The sequence below is a fragment of the Calonectris borealis genome, chromosome 1, assembly GCF_964195595.1.
Source record: "Calonectris borealis chromosome 1, bCalBor7.hap1.2, whole genome shotgun sequence".
NCBI classification, from domain to species: Eukaryota; Metazoa; Chordata; class Aves; order Procellariiformes; family Procellariidae; genus Calonectris; species Calonectris borealis.
Window position 1 is genome coordinate 186,616,340 of NC_134312.1, and position 26,792 is coordinate 186,643,131.

Genomic DNA, 26,792 nt, shown 5'->3' on the forward strand with positions numbered 1-26,792 from the left:
TGACCAGAGTCCTCAGATGAAGTGGGCTGATGCCTGCCTGGCATGCATCACTCAGTCTGTGAGTTCTCAAATTTTGGATAACTTTGCTTTATGCAGAGGTAAGCTAGCTGAACGGCTCAGATCCAACAACTACTTTACCAGGCTAAAGAGAGGAATTGCTTCTATAGCTTCTCTAGATTTCTTTTAAGTATAAGCAGTGTAAGAATCCTGCAACACACAGAAGAAAACCCAGCAAATGTTCAAAACTCAGAGGCGCTCCTTGGTGGCTCAGGATAGAGACGCATGACCAGTGGGAGACTGCACTTAAAGGCAGGGAGTGGATTTAATAAGGAGTATCATGAAATCTAACTGCTTTAATTTTATAGTTCGTGTTGATGGCAAAAGTAGACCAACAACTTTTAACACAATTTAATGAATTTTATCGTATGAAGTTAGTAAAAGTGATTGTTTATGCTGTATACATTCACTGTATTTACTTGCTATGTGGTGTCTTAGACCAGAGTGTCATGCTGCTATTTATTGTTCATGATAGGAAGCTTGTTCCATATGTGAAATTATTTTTCTTGGCATTTAAATAAATTGATCAAACCTTATTTTAAATTATACATTATGATAATGTGGAATTAAATTAGCATCCTATAATGCCAATTTTTTATTTGTAGCTTTAGTAATTTTTTTAGTAAATAAAAACAATATAGTCATTTTAATATTGCCTGAAACAAATGTCAAAACCTATACCTGTGATGTCTGATTTTGAAGTGTTGCTGAGAAATCACTTCTTCCATGGACTGGTCATGTTAGTGACAACAGTGTCCATTAGTACTACTTACTAAGGGCCTTCTAGAAAGCCTGCTGTTAATTAGTTAAGACCTGCATTGACTTTAATAAGCTTTGGATCACAGTTGAAGGTCTGTTTTTGAGTGATTCTATTATAATTAATAGTATAACTTCAGTCTGAGAAAAACGTTTTCATGCGAAGTCTCACCTGGGAGCAACTGAGTACAGTAACTTTTAAAATATGTGAGTACTCTTAGAAAACTCATACAGATGTGGATGATCCAGTTCAGCCCAGTAAGGTTAAAGAAAAACCAAACACTTGTAACTGAAGTATATATTTAATTATGTGATAATCTGTGAAGATGAGATTTGAGAAGTATTCTAAAAGGTTAATAAACTTTTTCACTGTGGAAAAACAATAAAGCTATTGTCTTCAGGATTTTACTAAATCTAGGCACTGAAAATACCGGAAAGGAAAAAAAGAACTGGTAAATCTTGAGCAATTATGTTTTCCTTGCAGGGCTAATACTCAGTTTAGCATGTACACTATGAATGATAAAATGTACTCCTTTTGTCCTTCATCCCTTTCTTCCTCTTCCTCATGATTTCTTTTTGTGTTGTTCATATTAAAAAGGCTTATTTATTTCATTCTTTCTAACTATGTTCACAGGTTTCTGGAAAGCCACATGCCCGCCATCCTGTGCCAGTCCTCTTTTAGTTTTTGTTAACTCAAAGAGTGGAGACAATCAGGGAGTAAAGTTTCTTCGTCGATTCAAACAGTCGTTAAATCCAGCTCAGGTGTTCGATTTAATGAATGGAGGACCTCACTTAGGGTAATGACCTTGGAAATCTTGAGCAATCCTTTCCGCAAGAGAATTTAGTGCAAAGTATAGTGTTGTATTGTCCCCTCATTGCTATAATTCTATCACCAATATCTACTGTGACTTCCTAATTAAAATCTAAGAGATAACAGAATTTCAGGATGAATTCTGGTGGGTGAAGGGATTGTAGGATAATATTTTCTTTTCAGAAAAACTCACTTGAAAATTCAAAACCAAAACCTATCAGCCCAAGTGTTTTGTGGCTTTTTGGCTAGCTTTGACTTCTGTTAACTCGTAAGGTTCAAAACCATTACAAATGTTTAGATGCTTTCCTGAATCAGGGCCTTTATGCACAGTTGCCCGGGTGCTTTTCTTCCATTTCTTATGCGTAATTCAGATATTCCTGTGACTTTGTTGTGAATAGCTATGGAATAAAACTATTGTCTAAATGTACTCTATATCTTTTTGAATTCTGAACATAAATGTCAGCGGGGGAGTCTGCAGTGGGTGATGGACGGGTACACTAAAACTTTTGTCATCTGAAAACTACATTCAAAATATGGTTTAGGCAACATATGCAAATGGTCAAGAAAATAAGCATCTCACAAAATTTGGAGCAAGAACACAATTAAAACCGTCAGGCATTCTACAAAATCTAAGGGTTGATTGTTGGAGAGATAGGGATGAAATTTGCATAGTGGTGGCCACAACCCAAGCATCTTTGCACATTCATAAAGATTAAATTCATGCACATTTTTCTGTTGCCTAACTTAATTCCACTCAGCTGTAGCATTGTGGTTAAGTGGCCTATTAGTATCAGTTACAGCAACTAGAAACACTAATTTTTGTACTCTTAAAGATGCAGAATTATGCTTGCATGGTAAAAATGTAGACGAAACAAATGCACAAAAATTCAGTTCAAACAGTAGGCAAATAATACAAATATAATGGAATACAGATGTGGATTTTTGTAGTTAGTACTGTGTTATGGACAAGTTATATTAACTCTTTAAGTTGTAATAGTCTTTTCATTATAACCCTGATTTAAATCTGAATTTAATCAAAGTCCCTTTCGGCTAACATTTTGTACATGTAATTATAATAACGGATAAAAGTAAAGAAGGTTCATCTCAATTGGAGAGACAATTTTTGAGAGAGGACAGTCTGAAAAAATATGTCTGTCTGTTTTCAAGTTCTCTTGCTTCATCTGGTTGTACCTACCAGCAGCATGCTTCAGGAGGCTCACTTTGGTTTTGCACAGTAATCGTAGGTCAGGTTGGTTGTTTTTAAGTATTTTTCCCAGTTTCTAAAGAGAGGTCCTTAGCAGTTACTCTGTCAGATCGTGCTGATGTCTTCTTTTTTCTAGTTGATCTAAAAAGCAGTCCTCGAGATAATGTATTACCAGGGGTTTTTCTCTCTTTCCTCAGGGTAGGAGAAACCGTTCTAGTATCAACATTTTTTCCTTAAATATCTGCATCTTTTGTTCTGAATAGGTATCTGCCTATCATATACAAGTGACATTATTTATCATATATGTGACATTATTTTCTTTAGAAAAAACATAAATGCTTCAAAAATTTGTGATCTTAATGTGTTGCTTTTTAGAAATAGTTCTGAGATTATACATATTCTGGAAAATAACATGCATTAAAAATAAACATCTTTCTTTTTATTATTTTAAGAGTTTCTACTTTTCAATTTTTTTTTTTTTTAAGTTTAAATCCCTATTGTTTTTACCTCTAGGCTGTTTCTTCACATCTCATTCCCCTTTCCTCTGTGTCTCACCTTTCTGCTTGTTCTGTCTCTCTTGTCCTCCTTTTCTGTACTGCCCAAGTGTTGGATCCTGTAGGTGTTAAAAGTCAGAGAACAAGAGAAAGAGCCATAGGAAGCAAAAGCAGGATATGGCTTTAAGGATTTAATATGAATTACTAGTATTATTTGTCTTATATTGTTGTCATCCCCTTATGTGTGATAATTGCCTCCAACTGTCCTTGCATTTGGTTAGTCACCCGTTAGCAAAAGCCCACCCGTATTGTGGGGCACATCCTGTTGTTGTGTTTTAACCTCGTCTCGTGAAAAATTCCCCGTGGTACCTTGTCCTTCTGGCTGAAGTGGGAAGCATAGAGCAGTTGCAATTTCATAGCTTAGAAATATTTTTTTAAATATTAATGAAATTAATAAAATAATATTAATAAAATCCTGAAAACAATATCAAGGGAATTTTTTTTTAAGTAAAACTCAGCATGTTATTTATCAGAAATGTCAGTATAAGTGGAATATACAGCAATAGATGGGATGCAGTTAGGTTTATTAAGTAATTGGTTGTATCCACATACCCCAGAACAATATAACTGCTCTCTCGCTAATGGACGTAACTGGCCCTAACAGGCTTCGTTTTCTCTGCAGTTTGCGGTTATTTCAGAAGTTTGACAACTTCAGGATTCTTGTGTGTGGCGGCGATGGAAGCGTGGGTTGGGTCTTGTCAGAAATTGATAAGCTCAGCTTGCACAAACAGGCAAGTGTGTATACTTACTTTCCTTGACTATACTTACTAGACTTAATTTTGTACCCTTACTTTTCCTTGACTTGGTTCTTTGTCAGATATGTGGGTATGGGCCAAACTCAATAGTTACTCTTAAATGAAAATTTTCACTGCTGTAAACAGGACAAGTTGTATCGGGATTACACAATTTCATTTACAAGCTTTAGACATCAGCTGTATAATTAACATTTGTTGCTTGAAATAACAAGCCTTTGTAATAGTTTGTACTTTTTCTTTCTAGTTTTCAATAGTAGATTTGCTCCTGTGTTGTGTTTCAGTGTCAGTTAGGAGTGTTACCCCTTGGTACTGGAAATGACCTTGCTCGTGTCCTTGGTTGGGGAGGATCCTGTGATGATGATACACAACTTCCTCAGATTTTGGAGAAACTAGAACGAGCCAGCACGAAAATGTTAGACAGGTAAACCTAAATGTGCATACACATAATTTACCATGAGATTCAAATTGTATTTTTGCCTAAATCCATCCTAGAGACTTAATGTTCAGTGGCTTTGGTTTTTGGAGTGCAGATCATAATCATCAGGGAAGCCGAGATAGTAATGGGGACAGGTCTTCAACATCCTTTTTAAACTGAAGAGTCAGAGGGGAGAGTGGTTGATGACTCTAGGAAGCGTGTTGTCCGAAGATGAACAAAGGAGACAGTTTATTGTATAACTGATGAAGCTGGATAACTGCCTCTTACAAGAAGTTGTAAGCGGTAAGAAATTGTATAGCTTCCAAAACATTTAGGGCAGTTTTAGGAACTCCATGCACACTGTTAAATACCATTAAAGGTAGCATCTTTATTTAGGAAACACCTGAGCTCTCTGTCCTTGCATGTAGAGAAAACTCTCATCGTGTGCTTTCACCGTTCATATAATTTCCTGAGACATCAGCTGTGGACAAGATGCTGGGCTAATTGGATCTTTGTCTTGATCCACTAATATTTTTGTTGGAGGCATTTTTTTAGTCAAAACCAAGAGATCTTCCACTCCTTGTTTTGTGTGGTTTCCATCCATAAAGCAAAGGAGCAATCCAGTTTTAAACAGTCAGTGGTGGTGTTCATGTCATTCCAATGAAGGTGTAACACACTGTTTTTGAGAGGAGTATTTCATACTGCGTTCCTTTCTCTCATGGGTGTTTCTGTTCTTGCTCTAGTTACAAACACTTGAATGTGATCAAAGAGGATTTTATTTTAGGGTTTTTTTAATTAAACAGAGAAACAAATCCTTTTTTTATTTTAAGCTTTTCTGCAGACTATTTGATCATTTTACAGCAAAGTATATAGAGAAACGCTTGTTACTGATCCTTAGAAATAATTGTTGGCCTGGGCATTCTGAAAGATTCGTAGATTAAATCCTGTTTGACTTTTTCTATACTGAAAAGAGCTCAGTGTCATTTTTTGCTCTGGTCTCTGTAGACTTGCTCCCAAGGCCATCTGCAGTGAGTACTACTTCTTTTCAGCAGGCTTTGAAGGATGTTGCTGTTAGCGGTTTCATACTATCTATGCTGTAGAGTACTGTCCTTTACCAGGGGAAAAAATACATATATGTCAATGAAGATACTTCACCATTTGCTTTGTTCTCATGCCTCCCTCCCCGAGTTGAGATGAAAACCTAAAGTTACCTTGGAGCTTTTTCTCTAGGAAAAGCTATTTTTTCCTTTGACTTCTGCAACTAGTTTGCATTAATTCTTTTATACTGTGAATGTTTTGCTAGAAAATCTTTGTTGCCTGCATTGAATGTCCCATGATTTGCTCACAAAGAAGGCTCATCATCAAATCACTAACAAAAAAATCTAAGCAATAAAACCAATTATTATCTTCAGTCTCAATTATTTCACCCGTATTCGGCTGGCGTACAATTAAAAATTAAGGTGTATGTTTGTTTGCTTTTTTTAACAATCGATGTGACACTGAATTGTCTTTTTGTTGTTATGGTGGAGAAAAGATAAAACTAATAATCTGGAAACTTCAAAGCTGTTGTGTTTCTTTTAGGTGGAGTATAATGTCATATGAACTGAAATTACCAGCAAAGCCTTCTATTCTTCCTGTGACTGCAGAAGAGTCGGAGGAATGCCAGGTGAACTTTACTTTTGTTTTGTTGCTTCATATATTTAACTTTGAGCTTCTGGGATGACAATATTTATAATTGAAGCACTTGCATGAAAAATAGAAACAGATGTTCTGTGATCTGCTAACTGAACTGCGTTAATGTCTTTTCATGGCATGTATCTCAAATAATTAGGGTTTCCAGTTCTGTATTATTTACCAGAAATGAATGAAGGTAAGGAGTCTTCACCAGAGCAGTCAGAAAAATTTCTTCCTGAGAAATATATTTTTGATATAAATATATCTATCTTATATATTAGTTTATATATTATATACAATATATTATTTTATATACAAGGATATATTATCATATTTTATGCTTATATAGTATAATAATAATTTTATATAATTATTTTATTTAAAAATATACTTATTATTTTATATACAATGATATAGTATTGTGTTATATAATAATAGTATGTATACTATAATATATATAAATATATGAAAAAATATTTTTAATGCATATATAAAAGCAAAACGTTTGCTATCTTGAGTTTGGAATATGCATTGAAAAAACCCAATATTTCGAAAGCAAGGGTTGTATTCTGAAAGAAAGAAAGAAACTTTTTGCCTCTTGTAAAAGTAAGTTAGATCAGGTGATGCCATCCAACTTTCTCTTTGTTTTTCCAGAGAGCTCGAAATCATAAGTGACCTCAAAGAAAAGCTTAGTCTGTCTTTCAGACTAGATTTGTGCTTGTACTATCTGATTTCGATTTTGAGACAGAGGGAGATGCTTTAATCAAATTAATTGGCATGAAAAGTCTGACTAAAAATGAGAAAATAATATATTCCTAAGAAAGTTAATGCATATCAACTTTAGCTCAAAAGTACTTGAGAAGCCGCAATTAATCAGCAGGTTCTTGAGTATTTTAATGATTCAGACTGTTTTAATTGGCAAGGAGGTTACAACCTTTGACAGCTTGCTAGATATAGAGATGCAAAAAGGTGGGGCTCCGCTGGCTGGGATTTTAACGGGGTCGCTTTGCACACAGCTCTGTTTCCAGTGTCAGCAATGCAGACCAAGGCTTTATCTTCTCTAATTTTGCAAGACAGTTAAAATTTTCAAGTGTACCTTCATCTTGTAAAGGAAAAAATACACATTTTGTTCTAGTTAGTTCTGGCTTTGAAATTGTGTTTAGCTCCTCCTGAAAATGGAAGGAACTGCTCATGCAAAACCTCTTTTTTGGAAAATCAGTTTTGTAGGCTATAGTTACCTGCCATTACTCTGGGTTGGAGAAAGCTGTTTTCTTTTGAGTACCCTGTTGAATCTCTATTTTATTGTTTTTTGCATAGTTTATTGAGTTATGATATTTCAGAAAAAGAATGATTAACCTTAGAGCAGGTAATGTATTAAAGCACAGTTCAAAAAATAAATGAAAGTTCATATCCAATTCTTTTTTTTTTTCTTTCCTCCAGTTTCAGGAGACTTATTTTACTTGGTTTTGGTTCCAGAAGTCTTATACTGATGTTTGAAGAACAGTAGTTCATTCTTACAGATCACTGGTTATATATTGTTTTTTTCCCTTGAAATGAAAACTGATTTACTGTCAGAGTTCTACAACTAAGGCTGGGTTTTAGGAAGAAAAAAGAGTGGTATATCTACCTGGTCCATATCAAGGGCAGAAACACACTAAGAGATTTTAAGAGATTCTTAAAGGAAGCCATCAGAAGATTTCAGAACTGCATTTATTTTTAGCTTTAGATTTGGAATTTGGTTACAATTTTCTTTTAAAACTGAGGTCTGGATCCATGCCTATTTTAAGACAGGATATAGTGCGTGAAGATGTGAATCTGATCCGTTCCAAATCTTTGCCCGAGTATTTCAAGATTTATAACTCTTCTGTGCAAGAAAAGACGGACAGTGCACACCTTCATTCTCCCAAACATTTTCATAAAGACAGCCCTAAGCGGTTTGCTCCTTAAGGATTGGTTTTGATAACATTATACCAGTTCAGCAGCCCTTGTCAGTAGATGTGCTTGGGGAGTAAGATCCCGTCTGACAGTAAAAAGGAAATTCAGGATTATAACTGCAAAATTTTGATTTACTCTTAGTTAAGCAGCTTAGTTTGAGGGAAACTTTGCTTTTTTAGAAATAAAAGATATTAGATTATAATAATTTAGGTTGTTATAAATCTAAAAAGAAGGTAGATTTTTTCTGTCTCATGGACTATCTTTAGACTACAAATAACTTACTGTTTTCTCTACAGGAGGAAAAGAGCTGTGGATCAAGTTCTCAAATGCAGTGTTACTTTGAATTTTAAAAATCCGGTCCATAAAACACAGTATGCAGGTAGAATCTGCATTGCCAGCTGCCTGTTCTTGTATTAGATCTGAAATGGAAATCCTGCTATTTTTGGAGATGTTTTAACTCACTAGTAGGTGTTAAAATGCTGAAACGTGGCAATTGAAGTCTTTTTTCTCTGTTTTCAGATATCTGCTTATGAGGACTCAGTTGCTGCTCATCTTGCAAAAATTCTCAATTCTGATCAGCACTCAGTTGTCATATCATCTGCCAAGTGAGTTGATCCTTTTTATGTACAATGTGTGGGATAAATCCCCTGTGTAACATCATCACCATAATAACCTTCTGTGTGAGCCTGATTTTCTTATGGCTGGCCTGGCTTGCTTAATATATCTTAATTTATACATTTTATAGTGGATGTTTTTTCTGCAAAATTTTTATATGGTACAGTTGTAATGGATAGCTTAATTCTAAATGCATCATCATATTAAAAAAAAAATCATGTAATATTAATATAAAGTTATTTTAAATCACTCCAAATCAGCATGCAGCTTAAATATGAAACTTACTGTTACTAAAGCAAATATGTGATCTACTTCACATTACATTTTTTGTGTTTTGTTTTGTACGTATCCATATCTTTAAGAGGACAAACAACTTCACCAGTATGAAGGCAAACTTCAGGCTAGGTAGCTTTGTCATAGCTCTGTCTGTATCAGTTCAATAAATAGTGGTCTCAGACAACAGGTTTTTTCCCCCAAACTGAAACACTTAAAAATGAGAGATGATTACTTGGCAAATCATGGACATCCTCTGAAATCAGAAGTATTCCGTTCTACCTTTTCCATGAAAAAAACCTTCTATTTTGTGATATGTAAAAGATCAGTCACAGAGTCTTCAAAAATACGTCTGAATGTCATTAGATCTCATTTTTTTTTCTGCTAAAAGCAAGTTAATAAAATTCCATTTTTAAAGTATACATAGCACATGTTGAAAATTAACTCCAAATTCTAAATCGGGTCTGTATCTTGTTAAATCTATTCAGTTTCTGTCAAATAAATTTCAACCAAATGAACAGTACTAAGCAATTATCCACACCTCGTTAGTAAGTTTGCTATCTGTCCGCAGTGTAGGTAATAAGAACCAAATCTTTCTCTGATTCACACGATGTAAATTCATTGCAGCCACTATAGTTTGTATAGATATGCCTCAGGGTCTGCTGTGGTTCAAAAGCATGAGAGGTGCAGTGGGACATGTGTGCCATATGTTTTCATCTAAGAAGTGCTCCATTAAAGTCAGTGGATTTTCTCCATGGTTTCTAGGCTCCATCTTCATAGGGGAGTTTGCAAGACGGTGTTTGAAGTTAACAAAGTGAATGCAAGTTTGCTAACAACTCTGGTATGGAAGGTGTACAAGCAAGGGAATGAATAAAATTAGTCATGTTTATTTCAGTTCTTAGAAATAAGAGACTTAGATACAATGTGTGCAAAGGCTTTAATAAAAAGTGAGGAAGAGTTTTTGTTTTAAAGCTTATCGCTTGAATTTGGCAAGCCATGGAAAAGAGTATCATCTGCTTTGCAAGTACGATCACAGAGTTCAGTTTCCAACAAGAATGGTGTATAGCAGTGTGCACATAAACCGATTTCCATAATAATTTAATATTCAAAATAGATCTATTTCATTTAATTTGATTTCTCCCCCCTCCTATTTTTATCTGAAGAATATTATGTGAAACTGTAAAGGACTTCGTTGCCAAAATAGGGAAAACTTATGAAAAACCGATGGAAAATGCAGAGGAAGCTGATGCCATGGCCATTAAAGTAAGACAATGACTATTTTCTGGTTTAAAGTTGTGGTTTTGTGTTGTAGCTCATGGGTGTTTAATTTTTAAACCTCTCCAGGATGCCCAGCTTGGCTTCCATTTCAACCAGTGACTTTAAAATTCTTCTCTTCATAGTGCATAGAACAGTCATTTCCAAACTATCTTTAAACTGTAAGATCTCTATAAACTCTGTTTACACTTTTTTCCTTCAGAAAGGATAAAGTACATGGTAACGTCCATAGAGATAAATGGAAATATTCTGCATTAGGAGTTCTACTTTTCTCTGAAAAGGATTAAGTTAGCTACAGGAAAACAATGGGATAATGAAGAGAAAGTATGCTGGGAGAATAAAGGGAAGAGAGACTACAGTGTTAAAAATAATGGTTTAAGCTGTAAATTGTAGAGATCATGTTGCAAAAGCATTGAAAAAAAACCAGAAGCATTTGGTATGAGGCACAAAATTTACATGAGCTGAAAATAAAAGAAGAAAACAAAATCACTAACAATCCCGGAGTCAGGAAATGTACTGGCTAAATGGCAGTTCCTGGTTTACGTTTCTATTCAGTGCACATTTTAGAAAATTAATTTTCTTTTTTTACTGTTCCAGGGCCAAACAGTGTTGGTTTCCTTTCCCTTAAGCACAGAAAATCACCTCTTTTCCAGTGCACCTAGAGAGCAACTGCTCAATCAGACGTAGACGTGTTTGACAGTGTTTGGTTCTGGCTTGAACCTCTTTGCTCTATGACAACTCACTTGCTTAAATGTACAGCTGTGTTGCAAACGTCCCCCCCCGCCCCCAAACCACCATGTGTTTTCGGACTAACAGCTGGGCATGTCCCCCTAGGTTATCTCTCCAAATTGGGGTACTAAGCACCCATAATTTGTTATAATGCATGGTATGGGCAAATCTGTGCTCTGTGCTGCAGGCCATCAGAAAAAGAGTAAGATCTAATCTGTACCCTAGTTATGTGGCAGGCTGAGTTTAGCACACTGTGTTATATTAGTCTGAGTGTAGGGTTTTTTTGTTATAATTGCTCTAATCTGGTTGGGTGTCACATAGTCTGCGAAAACCCATGCAGACCTACTCATAATCTGATATTATGAAATATTGAACCTGGGTTTGGATTTTACATAGACACTTAGACACAGACGATTTTAAATCCTACCGCATGGAGAATTTAGCTCCCTCCCTAGAATCTGGTGCTTAATTTCCTGAAAATGTTTATATGGTCACTGTTTTTCTGGTGTGTAAGTATTCTTTTCCACTTTGTCTTAGTGCACCGAGTTAAATGAGAAGCTAGACCTATTGCTCCAGGCTCTTCACACAGAAGCCCAGGCTGCTCCCATTCTCCCAGGCATCACTCCCCCCATTGTGGAAGAAGAAGCAGAGGAGTTTTCAAGTGAAGAATCCTTGTCTGAAAGTAAAGAGCAATTAGCGGAGTGTGTCTCAAAGTCTTCCACCCAGAAACTCTTCAAACCAAGGGAACAGTTAATGCTCCGGGCAAACAGCTTGAAGAAGGCTGTGAGGCAGATCATTGAACAAGCAGAAAAAGGTGCACATCAGCAATGTTTTGATCCTTACGGATAGAATAATGATGCAGATTTTTTTCTTTACTAGCATAAATTTTTATTATTAAAGCTTGATTTCTACATTTTTATGTATGTATAAATTATATGCATATTACAAGCTGCAAGGGAAAGAAATGCAGCTTGTTTGGATGTTGATGACTGTCTGTCCGCATATATGAATACGTATGTATGCACGTGTGTGTACGTATAAAAATGTGTTTCTTTTGTAACTATTATCCTCCACAAAATGAAAATTTCTGGCAGCGAATCTTTATCAATGGGAAAAGGATTGCAAGAGTCTTTTTCACTGAATTGGCAATAGAAATCTTTTGTTAATATTTTTAAACTTAAAGCTACAGAAAAAAGCTAATTTTCTACTTATGCAAATTTTCTTTAAAGATCTTGAAACTTTATGTCTGTTTTTTTAATAAGCAGTTGTGGATGAGCAGAATGCTCATAGTGAAGAACAAGTGAACCAGTCCCCACTGGAGTATAGCAAAGAATTGGATGAATCCAAAGAAGAGGAAAAAGAGGAAGATACAAAGGAACTTGAGTCCCCGTCAAGTGAGTAAATTAGGAATAAAATAATTTAAAATTATGCGATCTCCTTATAGTTGCATTACAGAGCTTAGTTGGCTCCATAATTAAAAATATTAGCATGTTGTTTCACTGGAAAGTGGTCACAAATTTTAGTAGATTTGGATAAATAAAAGTTGATGGAAAAATGCAGGAGATGAGATGAGCAGACTTTTGGAATGGATTTACAAAGCTGAGAAGGTATTTGTTGGGGAGAGAAGTGCCTGCATTTAATCCAGCGTTTACACTCACCTTTCTACATGAACCTGTGCAGGGACTAGAGTCTGGGTAATGGTGGCAATAGCATGTCTCAGTCGTAGGCATTTTAGGGTATATTATAGGAATTTCTGTCAGTCATTTCTGTTGAAGGGTTTCAAATTGTGTGAAACAGACATATTTATTCATTGTATTGACAAGGAAAACCTGATGTCTTAGCTGGCAACTTACCTTGAGACAGTTATTGGAACGGAGAGAATGAAATTTAAGTCTTTTACATGAAGTGGAACAGCGTAAAGCAGGAAAGAATGTAATAGAAACTGGATTCCTGGAAGTCTCCTGAGCAGTGGCAGTACTAAGGTCACCCCTTCTATTTGTCTAATCCAGAGCAGAAATTTGAACCAAAGTCTTCAATATCCAGAGCCCCTTCCCATGAAAAATTTCTTAAGTTGTTGTCCCCAATATAGGTCATTAGTCCAGCTAGTTCCTTGCAGCTATTGGCTGCTGTATAGCAAGCCATATAGCAAGCCATTATACCAAGCTACTCTTGCTTTCCAAGGTGTAGAGTTCCCTACCTGCTCTGTCCTTGGTCAAATGGACTTTATCAGCTTTCCTGCAGGAGTATCATCCTGTCCTCACTGTGGGGCTCTGCAGGTTACTCTCCAAAAAAAGGCAGACAGCATTTATGTGTGGGTAGCCCATGCTGGGTTTTAAAATGCAACAGAAAGAACCCAGTTGTATTATTTGTATAAATAATTGTACAAAGCAGTCAGAATATCGATTGATCTTAGTTTAAAACAACTTGCTTGGAAGGTAGCATTTCCGCAAAGTAATAGCCCATTTTGTTGCTAAGCTTTGCTTTTGGCTATTCGGTGTTTGGTTACTGTATGTAAAATGATATTTAGAGAATAGTATTCCCTACTCATCTCCTGAAATAGCATAGTACTAATTCCCACATTGAAATAATAAGGTAAAATTTGTCTACAAGGGACCCTCACTTACCTCCTTCCTTGCTTGGTTTTGGCACCAAGCCAATCCAGCCAGAGGTCATGTTTGGACATTTCCCATCACAAACTTCAATACTGCACTTTGTTTTGACTGGTAGTTAATGTGTCAGAGTTATTCAAGAGTCCCACGCTAATAATTTCAGGAACGCTGTTTCTTGCTATAGGTGGAAATTTCAGTCTTTGCCATATTACCAAAGTGGGCAGTGATGCACTGCAGGTGAGGTCTCGAGATAATCTGCGAGTCATGGAGAAACAGTGGTAGCTGGTGGACAGCAAAAGCCATCCTCTAGTGAGCAACTTCCTGTGGCAAAATCAGCTGTCAGCAAAGTTGTTTGGGATTTGCATCTCCTTCTGTTACCCTGATGCACACCAAGATCTTTCAGAGGTGTTGTCCTCCTAAGGCTCTGTTCTGAAGCTGGTGCCTGTGTCAGTAGCTCCTACCTTAGAAATAGGTCATTAGTTTCTTGGGGCTTCTGTTGATTCAGAATCTCACATTTCTTTTTCTCCAGGAATGGATTTCAGACTTTCTACAGTAACTGTCTTCATTGGCCCCTCTCCTTTTACCTTGGTTATAGGAATCAATGCTTGTTGGTTGTCTAGTTTCAATAGTAGTTCATAGAGTTTGCTGGCTCTATGGGTGACCTGGTCCTACTGCCATAAATATATAATAAAATAAAAATATACACAAATGTATATCCATATGTATAAATTTATATAAACCCCTTGTTTCTTGGTGATAGAATTTCTGTGTTTATTGTGGAGCTGTATTATTCTTCATACATCTGATACGTGTGAAATAGAGTGCATATTAATGCTGTCAGTGGAATATAGGTGTTTAGGGAGAAAGCATGAAACATGAATTCAATTATCTGCAGTGAAACATCAGTTTTACTCATTAGGGCTCTGTTGTTTTTATCAGAGCATGAACAGCAGAAGTTTATCTTTATTGCAGTTGTCCCCATGAGTCTCATCTGTCAAATAAAGAGCAGCTGCTCTGTTGATTTTCCTATTTAGTATAACTGCCTTGTTCCCAAGTACAGAGAGAACAGACTGTGTGAATAACATTGTGAATTTTTCGGTAGCATTATGAAAAATGAATGTTAATTTTGTTTTGAATATTATATTTTACCCTCTGAGGATCTTCCTGGTCATTTGATGAGATAATATTTTTCCATATGTTAATTACCTTATCTAAATATTTAATAACTCTTGTTAGATATCACTTGCAGTTTTTATTTCTTTTAATTTTTTAACTTTATATTACAGTGTTTTGTCGTGCACGGATACAAATCATTGTGTTGTATTGTTATCATGCAATACTGTAGCATTTTGTGATAATTGCTAAGGCTGTTATACAGATATTAAAGTCAGAAGGAGCTGTTAGTCCACTTCGTCAGACCTTTCATATAAAACAGTCCAGAAAATTTCATCCACTTATCCCTGTCCTGCATCTAATAATTTCTGTTTGCCTTACGCAAGTCATCCAGAAGGATGTGTAATCTTACTCCTGGGATACAAGAGGGTGAAGAATTTGCCATGTCATTGACTGTTCCATGCTAGATTATCATCAGTTAAAAAAAAGTGAATGCCCAAATCCTGGCCTGAATTGGTTTGAACACAATTTCTAAACCCTGGTTCTTGTTATTACCTTTGTCTCTAGATTTTCCCACTCTGCATTTTCTTTCCATTAATGTCTTCATACAGTACACCCACGTTACTCTCAAGCTGAGTTATGATTGACGTGAACTGATCTACCCCCCTCCTGCCACAAAAAAGGGTATATTTTATCCTTCCCACCAGATTCGTGGTGGTGTTTTTCTTCTGCTTTCTTGGTGCTAGTCCTAATCATTCTATTTTTGCTGAATTAGTTTTCAGGTTTTGAGAGGAATATATCAGATCACTTTGAAGTAATTTCATTTTTTGTTCTGAGCTTCTTCAGATGGTCATGGTCGAAGTTGTCCTAAGCTGAAGTAGTTTTAACATGTGAGATAATCTGGAGCAGAGGTAGCCAAGAAATGTCTACGATCATTTGGTGTGCAAAAGCTTTCTACATGCATATGGAAATGCTATAGCAAAGCATTCGGTAATACCCAAACTTTCTTCCCTGTGGCACCGATTTCTGGCTATGTCTGACGGGGCTGAATTTCACAAAGAAATTCCCAGGCTAAAGCAGGCACTGGCATATTCTCTCAGTCTGCATGAAACAAGTTCTGCCAGGAAAGTAAATTACGGCACCTGAGGTCTGCCCTCTGAAAAGCCTATCTTTCTTCATCACCTCCAGCGGCAGCCCCAGGGAACTGGCCTCACTGAGCTACCAGTTCCTCTTTGTGAATATCTTCTCTTTGCCCTTGATTTTCTTTTCCTCCTTTTTCCTGAGCCATTACCTGCCTTTGCCACCAGCAATTTGAGCAGCTGACAGACTTGGCTATCTGTCACAAGGTTTTATTGATCCATCTTCTGGAAAATTTTAACAAATAAGTTATTCCAATTATTTTGGGAATTGCTGGTTTTTTTGTAAAAAAGAAAAGATGATGGTAAACCGATCTCCTCCATGATCCCTCTAACTGCAGAAGACAAGAATGTCTGAACATGGCTTTCCCTTCCCTTGCAGTTTTCAGGTCGGCTGTAGATAAAGATGTCAGAGTTTTGTCTGACGTTTTCAGAAACCTGAAGCAGGCAGGGGGTCCATTTTTGCTGCTTGAAGCAAATAGCATGGCTGTTGATCAGGTATTTCCATGGCCTATCGCTTAGAATAGCTATCTATATTAAAATTGTTATAAATAATAATGAACTATATAATATAGGTTTATTTATAAGTAAATATATGTTGAATTTAAGTTTAAATTTGTATTACTTCATTAACATGCTTATCAGAAGCTTACTAGAGCATTAAATACTATTGCATTTTAAGGTGGATATAATTCAATTTTTGCTAGTAGCTTGAAGCATAATTTGGGAACTTGTCACATTGAATGCCATGCATCCTTGTTCATTTTAATTTGTGCTGGTCACTTGATCTGTTTCTGAGTTTTCTTCCCTGTATTTAGAAGAAAAACTGTGGTGTGAGGGGGAAGAACATTTGTCACAGAATGGTAACAGATTAAATTAATGCTTTTGAAATATTTTCAGGGCTGTAAAAACTACGTATTTGGTAATGTCATAATAGGTCTAATTAGTGCTCTTACTTTTACTTCTTCTGCACAGTTAAAACTGCACCAAGATCTCCAGATCGACGTACAAGCCGAAGTATCCATTCTCAGACAGGCTCTTTCTCTGCTCCAGCTTTGGCTGCAAGCAAGGAAAACCTCCCAGTGCTTAACACTAGGATTATCTGCCCAGGTAATTACGATTTTGAAATCTGCTGTTCCTTACACTACTTTAATATTGCCTTCTGTTCCCCTGCTTGCTATCAAATAACGATTTTTACTTCATGCCAGGAGCCCTGAATTTGTTTGAACCAACATACACATCTTTGTGTGGTATCATATAGTAGGAAATGCAAAATAATGTAGAATATTCCTGATCGTTTGGCACAACATCAGATGTAGCAGAAGTGTTGCATTTGATTCTGGAGGATGAAAAATGAAATTCAGGATCTTAGAATCATAGAATCAGAGAGTGGTTTGGGTTGGAAGGTACCTCTAAAGATCATCCAGTCCAACCCTCTGCCGTGTGCATGGACATCTTTTACTAGATCAGGCTGCTCACAGCCCCCTCCAACCTGACCTTGAACACTTCCAATGATGGGACATCCACAACTTCTCTGGGCAACCTGTGCCAGTGTCTCACCACCCTCATTGTAAAACATTTCTTCCTTATGTCCAATCTAAACCTACCCTCTTTCAGTTTAAAACCATTGCCCCTTGTCCTGTCACTACAGGTCCTGGCGAAAAGTCTCTCAGTCTTTCTTATAAGCCCCCTCTATATTTTGAAACATCACAATAAGGTCTCCCCAGAGCCTTCTCTTCTCCAGGCTGAACAACCCCAACTCTCTCAGCCTTTCGTCATAGGAGAGGCATTCCATCCCCCTGATCATTTCGTGGCCCTCCTCTGGACCCGCTCCAACAGGCCCATGTCTGTTTTGTGCTGAGGGCCCCAGAGCTGCACGCAGTACTGCAGGTGGGGTCTCACCAGAGCAGAGCAGAGGGGTAGAATCAGCTCCCTCAACCTGCTGGCCACGCTCCTTCTGATGCAGCCCAGGATACGACGGGCTTTCTGGGCTACAGGCGCACATAGCTGGCTCATGTCCAATTTTTCATCCACCTGTACATCGAAGTCCTTCTATCGTTCATTCTAATCAGTGGAGGCTATGAAGGGGCTGAGGGACAGAGCCGTGTAAAGTTCAACCCTCTGAATAAGAGGTGTCTGTAGATACCTCTCAGGAAATGGGTAACTGAAACTACAGAAAGCTGCTATGCAGGAAAAAGAGTGGAAAAAAAAAAATCTGTTCTTATCCAAATGCAATTAATACTAGGGGGCACCAGTAAAACACCGTTTTAATTAACTTCATTAGTATAATTAAAACATAATGGAACTGAGCTTACATTTTTCTTTAGGTCAATTTAAGTGAAAGCTTTTAGAAAGTTTTCTTTGTTTACATGCATTACACAGTGTTTTGCAGAGTGACTTCGGTATTAGTCAAGGTAGGTATGGCAGGGCTGTGACCTTTCCACAAATTAAGTTAAGTTAAACTATGACTCTTCCAGTTGTAAAAAAGGTGAGGGTATTCCTTAGGAATATTTCCAAAGGAAAGGACCAAGGAAAATCATATACAGTTCGGAGGTGAAGGTTAAACTAAATAAAAAGCTCTAGTAGTCTTTTTGGATGTTAGGGCACCCCTAACATAGTTGGTTACTATGCCAGCCAGTGAGCGTTGGCCTGAAATCCTGAATTTTCTTTGTTTTCTTCTTTCTCAATGGTGGTAACTGAAGAGTCAGCCGCTGCACTGCAGTGTAGCTGCCTTTCTGCTTAAGAGAGCCAGAGACCTGGAAAGATAACCAATATAGGTAAAAACTGAGATAGAAACACAATCATTCCATATACAGATTTAATGAATATTTTGTCTCTCAGTATGTGGCTTATATTATGGCAATATATGTTTCTCTATTTATCAAATACAAATTGGTTTTTTGGGTTTTTTTCTGGTTTTTTTTTCATCAGGTTTGAGGGCTGGTCTAGCTGCTTCTATTGCAGGAAGTTCAATTATTAGCAAAATGTTGCTAGCAAACATCGATCCATTTGGTGCTACGCCGTTTATTGACCCGGATCCAGATTCACTGTAAGAAATTTTTTTTTTCCAAATTTACTGTTTTGCTTTGTTTTGCTTCTCTTAAGGTGTTTTTTTTTACTTTTTTGTAATTTTTTTTTCATTATGAAATTTTGTTTTGCCGTCATTTGGCAGTAGACCTCAAGGTCTGAAAACAGGTTGGATTGTGCCATTTTAGTTATGAGTAGTGCAGAATTGTCTTGCGGCAGCAGAAATAATAGGAGATGTTTGCTCTCTTACCCCTTGCCCACTGGCTCTGAGAGGAGGCAGCCAGCAGTCCTTCAGAGCTGGGTTATCCTGCCCAAACCGCTGGTCTAAACACAAGCTCAGCCACTAGCAAAATGTTGAAGCAGGTCTGGGCGCTTCATAGTCAAGGAAGAAGAAGAGTGTCCCCCTAAGGACCGGAGCAGTGAGGTGGAAATCTTGTGTCCTAAGCTGCCTCTGCTTCCCAGAACTGGGTTAGCATTGGCAGAGACTTAGGATAGCATCCGGGTTGTGGGGCACAGCTCCCCCAAGACAAAGCACTGCTGTGCTGGCAACATCAGCCAAACATCTAGCACCAGCATGCCTAAATGCAGCCTGGGTGCTCGGCCCGGTGTGGTGCTGCTGTCTCAGAGCCGTGCCCGGGGCAGCTCTTTCCTCATATTCCACTGTTAATTTTGGGTATGTTGGAGCTAGTGCTAGGATGGGGGTGTGTTGCAGTTTCTTCTTTGTCCTACGGGAAGTAACTTGCACTTGCAAAGGAGCTAGCAGCCAATCTGTCTCTTCGCCTGCTGTTGGGCTTCCTCAGGGAGATTCAGAGGAAACATCTCTTGATGTCTCTTGGTTGATATGTCTGTTCTGATACCAACCACAATCTTGGTCAAAGCTCCGTGTGTCCAGGTACTGTACAAATGTACACCTAATTACCTCTTTTCTTCTAACAGGGAGGGATATTCAGAAAAATGTGTCATGAACAACTACTTTGGAATTGGGTTAGATGCAAAAATTTCACTAGAATTTAATAACAAGCGAGAAGAGCACCCTGAAAAGTGCAGGTAATCTAATTGTCAGTAACAGAGCCAAGACGTTTCCGTTATTTTCTTTTCCTTATCTCTCTATTTCAATTTCTTAACTTTTTCTCATCCTACAAATACAAGAGGTAATAATGTGTGTGTTTCAATGTGTGAATCTTGTTTTACCTGTTTTCAGAAGTCGGACGAAAAACATGATGTGGTATGGAGTTCTTGGCACAAAAGAGCTACTGCAGAGAACTTACAAGAACTTAGAACAAAAAGTTCAACTTGAGGTAAATTTTCTTTATGGCCAGAATGAGTATTTTTGCTTCCGCAATGTGTAGTGAAGAATTTGGGCTTCCTCTTGAAACCTTTTAGAGTTCTTATGTCAACCCAAGCTGACCTCAAAGGCACTGTGTAAAAATGTGCTATGTAAGAGGTGTTTCCCCAGGTGGTTTCTTGTAGTAAAATGTCAGTCCTTAAATATCCCAAAATACCCAGTATAATGTTTCTTGTAATTACTGGGGTTTTTTTCAAAAATTTTCTTGTATAGGTAAGATATGTTTCTTGATGTTCACTGCATTGAAGGGGGAGACCAGGTTTTAAGGAGATTAACAGAAATGATCATACACTAAATGGAAGGAAAGAGATAAGGAGTCTTAATCCTTCAGGTTCATTTTAAACTATCTGAAAGCTTGATTACACATATACGAAGAGCACACAGATTATTTTATTCAAAAATTCCTGACAGAAGAGGGGAGATTCTGAATGTGCATCACAAGAAGCCCAGCTACACCTGTTGAGACTTTCGCTAATACGTGGTTGAGAGAGTCAAACAAAAGAAGTAAGGTATTATCACAGCAACAACAAATGCAGTGTAAATTATCTAAAGATGGTTACTTTTTGTCTTTTAAGTTCTAACATAAAATGTAAGTCTTCTTCATGATACTGGGAACTTAAAGAAGATATAAATGATTACCAAATGCAAAAGAGGACTATGGGATGTTTACAGTTGTTTTCACCCAAAGAATATCTAGGCTGGATTTTGACCAAGAACATACATAATTTCTCTTTTTACTTCATGCTAACCATTTCATATGGAAGTTCATGATATTTATATGAAGATAACTTGTTAAGAATAATTTTAAGTTACTGGAACTCTTTCTCACTCCTCTGAGATTAAGGAAGATTTTGTCTGGTAGCAGCAGATTGCTGTTATCTAAAGACGGAGTAATTATCAAGGAATTATGCAGTAGTTAGTGAATATAATGACAGGAAAGAACATTATGTATGCTGCAGATAGAATTCTAATTTAAGGATCTTTTGAATAAGATTCAAATAAAATTCAATAAGGCATTCAAACCTGACCTTTCCATAATTATTTTTGAATATTTCTGGAAGTAAACCAGCAAGTAGAAATTTCATATTTAGTATTTCCTTGCATAGTATTAGCCTTATGCTAAAATGTGTGATGAGGTGCACAGCATTGGAAAATTAAAAATATCAATTTCAGGAATTGGAGGCAGACCTCTACTGTAATACAAATGGCTGTGCAGCATCTATTAATATCACAGCATATTTAGGATACTGTCACATTTTGATTAAAATGTTAAATTCTGTCTTGTTGCTGAGATTAAATCATAAAAACAGAGCACTAAGCACACTCTGGAAATAATTTTGCATCTCTTTCTCCCACTGATAAAATTGCTACAGATTTTGTCCTTATTTCCTGAGGATTTCTATTTAATTTGTATAATTTTAAAATCCTTCTGCGGGACTGGTAACTTGCGGTAGTCTAGCAATCTTCTTTAAAGCCAACTTTACCTGCAAATTCATGATCCCCAAAGTGACACCTGAATCCAGCATTTATGACCTTGTATTTCCAACTTGCATCAAATCCATGCTGGTGGCACTGCTGCAGGACTGCACTTTTGACTCCCAGTTGAATGGTTTGAGATCACTGGGCTCACCTCTGCAGGCAGTTGTACTGCTGTAAGTCAAGAGTGATTTCACTGAAGTCTGTAAATTTACTCTTGGCCATAAGTAGGGTGAGATTGACCTACGTCATCCCATGATTGTGTTGAGTAGGACTTGGAGTTGCTTATGGGTTTTGGAGGATAAAGAGGTAAGAAAGACGGAATAAATTGTTGGTCATAGGAGTGACCTCTTGCCTGCAAAATCAATAACTCTAGCCACGGCCAGGGTAACAACTGTGGGGTCATTGCTAGATTTGTCTTTGCACTTTTGGGAGGAGAATGAGTTATTTTTGCAGGAAGGCAAGTATACAAGTGCTAACAACACTTACATTTAACTACATGTTTGTGGCTACGCCAGAAATATTCTTGGATTTCTTTTTTTTCCCTGCTTAATAGACTTTATGTGAAATTGTGCAAATGTTTCTTTGAAGAGTCATCAGACACCTCTGCTGTAGATACTAGTGTTTTTCCAGCTCTGCAAAAACTGGTGCTAAGATTGGGAAGAAGAGGTTTGTATTAGAGCTGCTTCACAACATGGATGAAATAGGCTTGTGTCAACCTATTAATGACTCCATCCTCCTCTGCCAGCTCTGTCGAATCTTCATGTATTAAAAATGGCTGATTACTTTTATCACATTATTTATATACTGAATGAGCTTTTCTCCATTACAGTGTGATGGACAGTACATCCCCCTTCCAAGTCTGCAGGGCATAGCTGTGCTAAACATTCCCAGCTATGCTGGTGGGACTAATTTCTGGGGTGGAACCAAAGAAGACGATGTGAGTAACATTAAAGACAAATAACCTTCTGGGCGAAACCAGCAATACATACCATGAACTGCTCTTCTCGTTTAATTTTAATAGTAGTAGCGTATAGTTTGGATAGCAACTCTTATTCAGGGAGGCTGTTTGAGTTTAAACTGTATTGTCTTGTATTTGATTTTTTAATTGAAAATATATCGCATGATTTTTCACTGTATATTTCCTTCTGTTGTGTCCATTCCAGCAAAATGTTCATAAGGCTTAACTATTTTTTTAAAAAATGGCTCTATGAGATAGTATTTTTAGAAACTAATTTTATAAACAGAGACACAAATAGTTTCTCTCTATATTGTTTTACAAACTCCTGTAAATAAGGTTTCTCAAAGCATAGATTCCTCTGTTTGCTATATTCTAACAATAAACAATGTTGACAAGGATAATCACTTACGGTTTATACTTGAATTTTCCTCCTGTTCTTCAAACAGCTCTGAACGAAGAGATGGTGATTCAGAGAATGGGGAGTGATGCATTTAGTGACTGATAATTTAGTGGGGGTAGTAATCTGTTTTTTAAATATTATTTTTAATGAGCTTCTAAAATATTTTAAGATATCTTTTTTCCCTTCTTCCTCACATCTCCTAAGAAACATTACACTACTCGGATACCTAAATGTCTTACAACTTGCAGCAGTCTTACTGCTGCCATCCACTTCACGCACAGTGCAACAATTGTAATTACTAGCAGATTATCCTAATTCTGCATGTCCTGATTTAGTGTGTGTGAGGTCTGAATGACCTAAAACTGTAGTTGCAAATTAGCTTGTGATTTTAATGTAGACAATCCAGGACTTTTTTTTCCAAAATGCTTTTGGTTTCTCTGTGAGTTATTATCCTTTGCTTTTTTATATATATATATATATATACACACACACATATGAAAGTCACAAAAAATATTTAAACACGTTTTCAATGTCCTGTCCTCATTTTTGGTATATGTCAGAGGATGGCTGTTGTGTTGGCTGTGGATATCTAAATTTTTTATACACTCCATGTTCATATTCATAACTTGAAAGCATCTCTAACGTCTGCTCAGCTCCTCTTCAGGAGTTTATTTTTCTCCCTGGACTGCCTCACTGAGAGAGATCTGTCCTAGCTGTCATACCGGTATACAGCAAATGTGTGTGTCTTGGAGCAGTTTTACTGACATTCTTAGTCTTCTGGTGATCAGATGTGCCAGCAAAGTGACATGTTTGTTGTGGACAGAGTTAGGAGCATAATTCACTGCTTTAGTGCAGTCTTGAGTGACTGATCATCAGAGGTGGTGGTGGTGGTCTGAAGTGCTGCTAGTTCTGCTTATCTGGACACAAAAAAGATGTTGCCTTGACAGCTGCAAATATTCCTGAAACATTATCGGTGAGCCAAGTAGGGCAGCCGCACGCCGACCGACTTGAGCGGGGCTTGTTTAGGTGTGCTTTTTTGGTGTCCAGAAGACAGGCTGGAAACATAACCTGCAACAGGAAAGGAGGGAATTGTTTCTTGAACGTTGATCCATAGAGATTTGTTTGCCTTTATTAAAAAAAAAAAGTGTGGTTGGCTTTCAGTAAAGATACGTTTTACTGGTAGAGAGACACAGCAGACTGGGTTGTGGTTTGCCCATCCTTTTGCTAAAATTGAAGCACAAAATAAATGAAATTTTACAACTACTTTTTCTTAACCCCTGCACAACTGGCCCTGTAGATGTCAGTTATACTTGTCAAAGCTGGATCAAGGACTCTCCATGCTTTTTACCTTGGAATAAAAAAACCACTGTCTTTGCTCTTTTCAAGACGGTCACATTCCCATGTGAAAAATGGAAAAGTTTCCATGGAAATTGGAAAAATTCAAATGGAGAAACCTTTTGCTTCAAAACAATCTAGACTGAGTAAAATTGCACTTTTGTTCTTTGACACTCATCTGCTCAAGACATACCTGTGCAATCCTACAATGCTCTGAAGGGAAGTGCCACCTGGATGTGGCACTAAACTGTGGCATCTGTGCTGTGCAGCCCTTTCCCTGAGAAGCCCTCCTCAGCCTCCTGGCCAAAGCCACCGCTCAGTACACTGGGGTGAAGGCTCCTGCTAGCCTGATGGGCAGCAGGGACCGAAGCCCCTCACCCTGTTCCCCATCCTCTCCCTCCCTGAGCTTTTGCTGCAGACACTATCTGGACTACAGAGTCCTGGATCTGCACCCTCTTATTCTTCACCTCCAGGAAGTCCTCTGTCAGGTGCCTCTGATGCAGCTTACTCTGCCCACGGTGCTAACTGAGGTATGCTGAGTACCGCTCAGAGAGGTGATCTCTCTACCCGTTAAACTCTTACTGGTGTGATTTCTCCTGCTGGTTTTTCTCCCTCGTTACTCCCTATTGCATATCGGGATGAAATGGTCAAGCTTCCAGTGACCTTAGTATGGTATCTCCTGCCAGACCCAGTTGAACTCCAGCCTAAGACTTGTCCTGTGGCATGGCTGAATTCCCCTGTAGGACACCAGGTGGCAATGGCACACACAAGACTTCGTGCGCTTTGTGTAAGCTCATGGAATTCAACGTCTTGTCTGGATATCAGGACGTTTGTGCCATACAGAGGCGGTTTTCATATTTACAGCAGATAATTGTATACAGTGCAAACAACAACAGTATGAAAGCTGTGTTTAACAAAGCCAAGCACGGGCTCGGATGTTGGTTTCGAGAGAATTCAGACTACAAAAAGATACGCGCTTCTGAGAAGAATACCACCATTATTCCTCTTAACTTCAAGAACCTCCTAGATATTAAGTACATTAACCAAGTGGAGATTTGAATTGGCCTTTCATCTTGCCTTGAAAAACATTTCTTAGTCTGCATGCTGAAACATGCCATCCTTCCTATATAAGGATATGCCTCGTCATTCAGATATTTGAAATGCTATTAGCATTGCTGTTTTAAAATAATATTTGCCTACTGTCTACAGTATCTCACGCCTGTGAGTTTTGAGAGAAAGTGTAGTTATTCTACAGTAAATAATTTAGAGCATTTAAACGTTGAAAACGAATCTGTAAATGAATCTGTGTTTCACTGAACATGCAATCTACGCACTAGATTTACCACCAAAAATGGAATATTTTCTTTTCCTTTCAGATATTTGGGGCTCCATCGTTTGATGATAAAATCTTAGAAGTTGTTGCAGTATTTGGCAGCATGCAGATGGCAGTTTCAAGAGTCATCAAACTGCAGCACCACAGGATAGCTCAGGTTTGTTTGTGACTTGAAAGCACACAACATGGTTGACAGCAGTTTGGGATGCTGGCAAGTAGCGGTACTCTTGATGACCACCACCCTATACATTAATAAAGCCCTGACATCATTGTTTTAATTTTAAGGGGTAAGAAATTGTCTTCAATGATGAATGAAGTACAGAAGTGCTTCATCCTTGAGACAAACCTGGAGGGAAGCCACAGCTCCTAGTAATCAACAGATTTCAGGTGGCCCATCAGTTTCATTAGTATTTATTGCTCTGTAAAATAACATGTTTGTTCTTTTCCAGTGTCGGTCAGTAAAGATCACCATACTTGGTGATGAAGGGGTTCCAGTGCAAGTCGATGGAGAGGCATGGATCCAGCCCCCGGGAGTGATTAAGATCATACATAAAAACAGAGCTCAGATGTTAACACGAGACAGAGTATGTTGCAGAAAGTGTGTTATGAGATACTGTTACTAACATTGTTTCTGTAATAACTTGATTCAGTTATAACATGAACAAAACAGTGCTAAAAAATGTTTTATAACTATCTATATAACTTAGATGATTACTTAGAGCTGCATAATTTCTATAATAAGCCGGATAGGGAATTGTTCTTTTGTATAAGTGACACAGCTCTTTGTTAGCTTTTATCAGTTTTATTAGTGCTATTCCTGTATTCTTATTAATATATAGTAAGAAGAATGGTCAAAATTTTATACGTTTATTCTTTCTTTCCTTTTCTTTCCTTTTCTTTCCTTTTCTTTCCTTTTCCTCCCTTTTCTTTCCTTTTCCTCCCTTTTCCTCCCTTTTCCTCCCTTTTCCTCCCTTTTCCTCCCTTTTCCTCCCTTTTCCTCCCTT

At 37.5% G+C, this 26,792-nt stretch overlaps 1 protein-coding gene across 2 annotated transcripts in view; it reads left to right on the forward strand.

Moving 5' to 3' along the window:
• DGKH (diacylglycerol kinase eta) overlaps window positions 1-26,792 on the forward strand; it is a 156,860-nt gene that overhangs the window by 111,599 nt on the left and 18,469 nt on the right. For both annotated transcript variants that reach the window (XM_075139334.1, XM_075139323.1), the window contains exons 9-23: window positions 1,448-1,610; window positions 4,005-4,113; window positions 4,419-4,558; window positions 6,134-6,218; window positions 8,681-8,766; window positions 10,213-10,312; window positions 11,591-11,867; window positions 12,319-12,447; window positions 16,887-17,021; window positions 18,843-18,960; window positions 19,875-19,985; window positions 20,140-20,236; window positions 22,592-22,699; window positions 25,832-25,945; window positions 26,238-26,372. In XM_075139334.1, coding sequence (XP_074995435.1) covers window positions 1,448-1,610; window positions 4,005-4,113; window positions 4,419-4,558; window positions 6,134-6,218; window positions 8,681-8,766; window positions 10,213-10,312; window positions 11,591-11,867; window positions 12,319-12,447; window positions 16,887-17,021; window positions 18,843-18,960; window positions 19,875-19,985; window positions 20,140-20,236; window positions 22,592-22,699; window positions 25,832-25,945; window positions 26,238-26,372 — 1,907 coding nt within the window. The remainder of the gene's footprint in view (window positions 1-1,447; window positions 1,611-4,004; window positions 4,114-4,418; window positions 4,559-6,133; window positions 6,219-8,680; window positions 8,767-10,212; window positions 10,313-11,590; window positions 11,868-12,318; window positions 12,448-16,886; window positions 17,022-18,842; window positions 18,961-19,874; window positions 19,986-20,139; window positions 20,237-22,591; window positions 22,700-25,831; window positions 25,946-26,237; window positions 26,373-26,792) is intronic.